Here is a 6,901-nt window from a genome sequence, read left to right as displayed (position 1 = left end):
TAGTAGCACAATGATACTATACATATTTGTAACTTTATATGATGTGTTGTATGTTACATAGTAGGCTCAAAGTATTAACTGTCTATATTTGGTTTGTTGAGGAAAGCATATGTAATGGAATATTTTCATTTTTTTTTTAAATGATCCTTAGTTCTGAGTTCTGTGTGTGTCTGGCGGACTCTTACCTGTGGCACAGTAATTAGGGAGTATTTTGTGGGTACAAGGACTGTGGCATATGTGTATAAGTATATACAACAAGTAGACTCAGGTTCTCTTTTACCATTTCTTTTCAAAACCACTCCCACTGTTAGGTGATATGGCCACACAATTTATCTTCTCGGTGCGCCTCTTGCAACAAACTCTGGGAGTTGGTGCACTTTATCTCTTTGCACACAGCCAGAATTAGAGGTCAGTCCCTCCAGGGTGTCCATGGTGATTTTACCATTAACTGGCTGACTGCAGGATTAATGGTCTGTCCCTCTAGGAAGTCCATGGTGATTTTACCATTAACTGGCTGACTGCAGGATTAGTGGTCTGTCCCTCTAGGAAGTCCATGGTGATTTTACCATTAACTGGCTGACTGTAGAATTAGTGGTCTGTTCCTCTAGGAAGTCCATGGTGATTTTTCCATTAACTGGCTGACTGCAGAATTAGTGGTCTGTCCCTCTAGGAAGTCCATGGTGATTTTACCATTAACTGGCTGACTGCAGAATTAGTGGTCTGTCCCTCTAGGAAGTCCATGGTGATTTTACCATTAACTGGCTGACTGCAGAATTAGTGGTCTGTCCCTCTAGGAAGTCCATGGTGATTTTCCCATTAACTGGCTGACTGCAGAATTAAGCCCCTCTCACACTTGTGTGACTTGTCCTGCGACTTTGGATCTGTGATTACGAATAAGTATCATTCATACCTTTGCAACTTCAAGTCACAGTGACTTCAAAGTAGTCCCTGCACTACCTTGGTCTGACATTGATACGACTTGAGGTCCATAGACCTCAAAATTACACAAGCATTGCTTCAAGGCGTGGCAAAGTCACGCAACTTTCAGGTAGCACAAGTGTGAAAGATGCCTTACCGGTCTGTCCCTTAGGGACTCCATAGTGATTTTACCATTGACTGGCTGACTGCAGAATTAGTGGTCTGTCCCTCTAGGAAGTGCATGGTGATTTTACCAATAATTTGCTGACTTCAGAAGTGGTCAAGATCGAGCAGCTTAAATGCCCACTTTGAACATATTAATCTTTAATCTTTTAGCATTGTCATTGTTTCAACTAGGAAAATATTAAAAAAAAATTTGACCTCCACTCATTTTAATGAATTAGACAAGGGGTTAAAAATAAATCTGTATTTTCTCAAAAGCCCTCTTCTTCATGTAATATCGCCATTTAAAGTTGCTAGCCAATAAGATAAATGTGCTATGCTGGTATTGTTCACAACAGTAGTATTTTGTAGGGATCTTTTCTGACATATGCTTTGGCTGACTTTCTGTATAAAGCCTGGTACACATTTTTTTTTTTTTGCATGCTAGTCTCCATATCCAAAATGAAGAGGTTACCAAAATTCAAAAATTCTTGAACAACAGAATAAAAATTTGAAAGTGATGTAATGTGTTGTATTTTTGGACAAAAACTGTACTGAATAAACATTTAAACATTGGATAATTTTGGACGAAAGCTGTGTACTTCCGATCAGAATATTGTATGATTGCTTCAAAAGTGGTATTTTTTGTACGATTTTCTGAACGTGTTTACAGGCCTTTAAAGTTTAAACAATAACATTTAATAAATCTGGAAATAAAGCAAACCAGGGACATTGAGACACCAATTATTATTGGATTCTAATGACCACAATCAGCTTCAAATCAGACCTAGGTGAGTTAAAGAATGGAAAGGTTTAAAGTGGCATTAGGCTCGGTTCACATTGGTGCGATGCTGGAACCCTGCCCACATCGCAAGCAACACGCAGGCAGTTCACGCTGCCATATGTGAACTGCTGGGAGTGTCAATACAAAGTGTATTCGCAGTGTGAAATGTGAATTCGGACAGGAATCAGATCACGAAGTTGTGAACACCCATGCGATCGGATTCTGGTGCACACCAAAAAAAGGGTACTGCATGACTTTGGTCCGAATGTGATGAGAATTCAGCCATACAATCTGTATGGCTGAATTTGCATCCCACAGACATTGCATGGGATTCGCACAGCAGTGCGGTGCTAATCACATGCAATGGGGGAGATTTACTAAAACTGGTAAACACAGAATCGGGTGCAGCTGTGCATAGTATCCAATCAGCTTCTAGGTTTTATTGTCAAAGCGTAACTGAACAAGGTGAAGTTAGAAGCTGATTGGTTACTATGCACAGCTGCACCAGATTCTATGTACATCAGTTTTAGTAAATCTCCCCCAATGTCTCATATCGCTACAGTTTGAAACAACCCTGAAACCCAAAAGCAATTATTTATTGCAGTTGGTGTCTGCTGTGCCTCCTGTGCTCCTTCATCTAAGGTCGTGTCTCAATAATACAGGAGGCATGTTACTGACCAAATCACCAGGTAAAAACAGAGGGGAAAAAAGCCAAAGAAAAGAAAACTGATGCTGCCACTACATCCAATGACTGGTAAGCTGCAATACAATACATTTTTAGTTTTGGGTTTAATACCACTTTAATTCACGCATCTTTACTGCAGTGACCTTACACTACTGTGTTGATCTACGAGCAACATGGAGGATGCTCCCTTGCCAGTGACAATATTCCTAAGCAGACAGGTCTGTGCCTTCCCAAGCCCGTAAACTGCTGGTCGTGTGTCCCTGGTTATATGCCTATTGTTTGCATGACCACAGATTATAGCAGCCAAAAGACGTGAACATACAAAACAAATGTTTAAAGTTTATTTTACATATTTATACATAAAACGTTTGAAGGTGACCTTTCTTTTCAATCCAATTGAATATTATAATAGCACATCTAAAAATGGAAGTCAGATAATCAACATTCACAAAATGTTGAGAACTGAACTGAATTATACAAGATACAGAAAGCTACAACTTTACGATGAGGCAGGCATGTAGTTGTTGACTTTTAGCACCGTCAATAACATTTGTGTTTGAGAACTACAGTGAAGAATAAAAGGTAGTTATCATAGATAAAATACTGATCAACTTAAACTTTCCAAATGAAAAAAATAAATACATTTTTAACTATTATATCTCTCTCTCTCTCATAATCTGTAATGGCATAAGTACTGTACATATATAGTTTCTTAATAAAATGCCTGGTAGTGAGTGGCACAAGTAAAAAGTTAAAATAAATTAGGAAGCAGAGGCCAAATCACTGGACAAAAAGCTTCAGACATCAAAGACTAACACTGATTTTCCTTGTGTATCATCTTTAGCATCAGCATTTTGACAACCACAATAGCAAAATAAAAGTTTAGCTTGTTCCTAATGTTCAATGGCTTTTTGCTTTATTTTGTAGGCATCTTTTCTGCCATGTGCTTCTGCTGACTTTCAGCATGTCTGTGAAAAGAAAAGTAACAAGGCAAGCGTGTTATTTTTGTAGAACAATGTTACAGAAAACAGTTGATTGTGGGCTGTATATAGTACGCAAAGAAACGCAGGTTAAATTCATACCAAAGTCTTGTTTTTTTTTTTGCTTATAAATAAGAAACATGTTATACTTACCTGCTCTGTGTAGTTGGTTTTTCACAGGGCAGCCCAGACACAGAGCTGCGGCTACACCCCTCTTTCCTCATTGGCTCCCTGACTTTGATTGACAGCAGGGGGAGCTAACTGTCTCAGCCAATGAGGACGGAGAGTCATGAGTCTCTGGTTTGCACAAAAGTTATTGCGTCTACTAACTACGGGAAAGATTTATGGCATTTTCATTGTTTTTTAACTTTTTTTACTAGTAATGGTGGCGATCTGTGATTTTTTGCGGGACTGCGACATTGCGGTGGACAGATCGGACCCCTGACTGACATTTTTGACACTTATGGGGGGACCAGTGACATTACTAAAGTAATAAGTGCTAAATATATGCACTGTTACTGTAATAATGACGCTGGTAGGGAAGGGGTTAACAGTGTGGGTGATCAAGGGGTTAAATGTGAGCCTAGGGGAGTGATTCTAACTGTGTGGGGGGGGGGCGTGGTTTGTGAAATAACCATAGAGACCTGTGTTCCTATATAGAAGGATCATAGGCGTTCGGTGATCACTCCATCGAGAAGAACGGTCAGCTGTGTTTACAACAGCTGACCGTTCTTCTCTCTCATCGGGGAACGATCACGGGTGTCAGGCGGCAATCGGAGCCGCCTGCCCGCTGCATCAGCTTCCCCGCTGACGAGCAGGGACGGTAGTGCGCCGTTGGTGGCGCGCGCTCGTCCCCTAGCCTCCTGCGTGCGACCGACGTATAGCCATGTTGGTTTTCCCAGGAGCGGCTGCCTGCCGTAGTATAACTGCAGTGGGAGGTCGTAAAGCGGTTAAACACTTGTGTATTTCAAATATCAGGGTTTTCCATACTTTCTAAAGAAAGGGCCAGTTTACTGTTCTTCAGGCTTTAGAGGGGGCCGGATTGTGCCCAGTGGGAGTAAACAATGCCATCTCTTTGGTATTAGGAGGAGAAATAGTTGGTGTTGTTGGGCGGAATAGTGCCCCATTTTTGTTGTCAGTGGAAAGAATTATGCCCCATTGTATAGTGCCCCAGTGTTTGTGTCAGCGGAAGGAATAGTGCCCCAGTGTTGGTGTCAGTGGAAATGAATAGTGCCCCAGTGTTGGTGTCAGTGGAAATGAATAGTGCCCCAGTGTTGGTGTCAGTGGAAATGAATAGTGCCCCAGTGTTGGTGTCAGTGGAAAGGAATAGTGCGCCAGTGTTTGTGCCAGTGGCAGGAAAAATGCCTCAAGAGCCGGATAAAGGCAAGCAAAGGGCTGCAGTTTAGAGACCACTTGCATATATAATTTTACTGTGTTTAAAGTGCTTTTAAGAAAAATGTGTAAAGTGATGACTGAAGCTTTCAGAATGCCTTTTCAATTTTATTTTATGGGATGACAATTTATTAAAACCAAAAGCTAACTCAATTTCTTATGAGCGCCTAGGGCACACTGTCATTCAGCTGAATTAAGACGTTTGGCAGGCATTGGCAACTTGCAAAGCTTGGCAAACATTTCTGGGGCAATAAAAGCGTGAATGCATTCTTAGTTTTGTGTGTACTAGATGGATTGCTTATATGTTACAAACAGGCATTGGCTCTGGAAAACTTTAAGCAAATGCCTGTTCTTTACACCCGCCTGAATAAGGCCTTAACCACTTTAGAACCGCTCACAGTAATACTACTGCGGCAGAGTGGTTCGTTATCGTCCAGCGACGTAGTATTAACGTCGTTAGACACTCCCCCTTCTGGGCGGCGCTTGCTCATTCACAGCGGGAGTCGGGCCAGGGGAGGAGCAGCGGCGATCGCCGCTGCTCTTACCCGATCGTCGGGGATCGAGTCTGGAGATCCGCCCGCTGTGTGTAAACACAGCGGGTGGATCTCCATAGTGACAGGGAGTGACAGATCGGACTGTTCAGCATAGCTGGACATCCGATCTGTCCATGACTCACACAGTCACCTCCCCCCCTACACATCAGTAAGCACAAGGCATACATTAACCCCTCCCTCTCCAATAAAATTAACCCCTTCCCTGCCAGTGTCATTTTTACAGTAACAGTGCATATTTAAGTGTCAAAAATGTCAGTCAAGGGTCCGATCTGTCCGCCGCAATGTCGCAGTCCCGCAAAAAAAAAATCGCAGATCGCCGCCATTACGCGTTAAAAAAAAAACACCAAAAATGACAGAAATCTTTCCCTTTGTTAGTAAACGCAATAACTTTTGCGCAAACCAATCAAAATACGCTTATTGCGATTTTTTTTACCAAACATATGTAGCATAAAACAAATTGGCCAAAAATTTTTAAAAAAATTGGTTTTTACATCTTTTTTGGGGGGAATTTCATATAAAAAAAATGTTAAAAATATTGTTATTTTTTCAAAATAAACGCAAAAAGTAAAAATCGCACAGGTGATCAAATACCACCAAAAGAAAGCTCTGTTTGTGGGAAAAAAAGGACGTAAATTTCGTTTGGGTAAGGCGTCGCACGACCGCTCAATTGTCAGTTGAAGTCGCACAGCGCCGAATCGCAAAAAGTGGCCTGGACGGAAGACAGCAAAATCCTCCGGTGGTAAAGTGGTTAAAGAGGTTGTAAACCAAAACAAAATTTTTTTTTCTTTCCATCCTGAAAGAGAAAGTCATAATGAGCTAGTATGCATCGCATACTAGCTCATTATCAAATACTAACCTTAGAACGTGCCCCCGCCGCGCCGCTCGCTTACCTCTATGACAGGTGACCTGTCCAGTCGCCCGTCTTCCGGGATCGCGGCATCCGGCCATCTGATTGGCCGGAGCCGCGGTGACGTCACTGGGCTCTGAAGGAACGGCACCAGAGGCCGTTCCTTCAGAGCGCAAGCGCCAGTGATGTCACTGGCGGCATTAAAGGTAAATATCTCCTAAACGGTACATGTTTAGGAGATATTTACAGTACCTATAGGTAAGCCTTATTATAGGCTTACCTATAGGTGAAAGTGTCAGAGGAGGGTTTACTTCCTCTTTAATAAATTAAATGCAATTAAATTAAATGCAAGAACAGAGCTGAAGAGACTCTGAATCAGCAGGAATCTCTGCTATAAGACTGTGCACCTACAGGGGGCAGTAAACTTGCCATTTATAGTTAACTCAGACTCTTAATGGTATTAGGATGGCCCTTCACTCTCCTTCTCCACTCAATATTGTGCCCCCCCCCCCCACCTTACTCTCACACAATCTTCAATTTTTATTTATTTTTTAATAAATCCCACTTTTTTGGGTAAAC

The 6,901-nt window shown here is 41.8% G+C and overlaps 1 protein-coding gene across 5 annotated transcripts in view; it reads right to left on the bottom strand.

Moving 5' to 3' along the window:
• Nucleotides 1-2,876: 2,876 nt before the first annotated feature.
• LOC309549529 (schwannomin-interacting protein 1) overlaps nt 2,877-6,901 on the bottom strand; it is a 609,988-nt gene continuing 605,963 nt past the window's right edge. For all 5 annotated transcript variants that reach the window (XM_082249877.1, XM_082249878.1, XM_082249879.1 and 2 more), the window contains one exon: nt 2,877-3,517. In XM_082249877.1, coding sequence (XP_082106003.1) covers nt 3,466-3,517 — 52 coding nt within the window. In that variant the 3' untranslated portion in view covers nt 2,877-3,465. The remainder of the gene's footprint in view (nt 3,518-6,901) is intronic.

Source organism: Pelophylax lessonae (assembly GCF_965119305.1).
Source record: "Pelophylax lessonae genome assembly, chromosome: 3".
Taxonomy (NCBI): Eukaryota; Metazoa; Chordata; class Amphibia; order Anura; family Ranidae; genus Pelophylax; species Pelophylax lessonae.
This window is presented reverse-complemented; position numbering and strand designations above follow the sequence as displayed.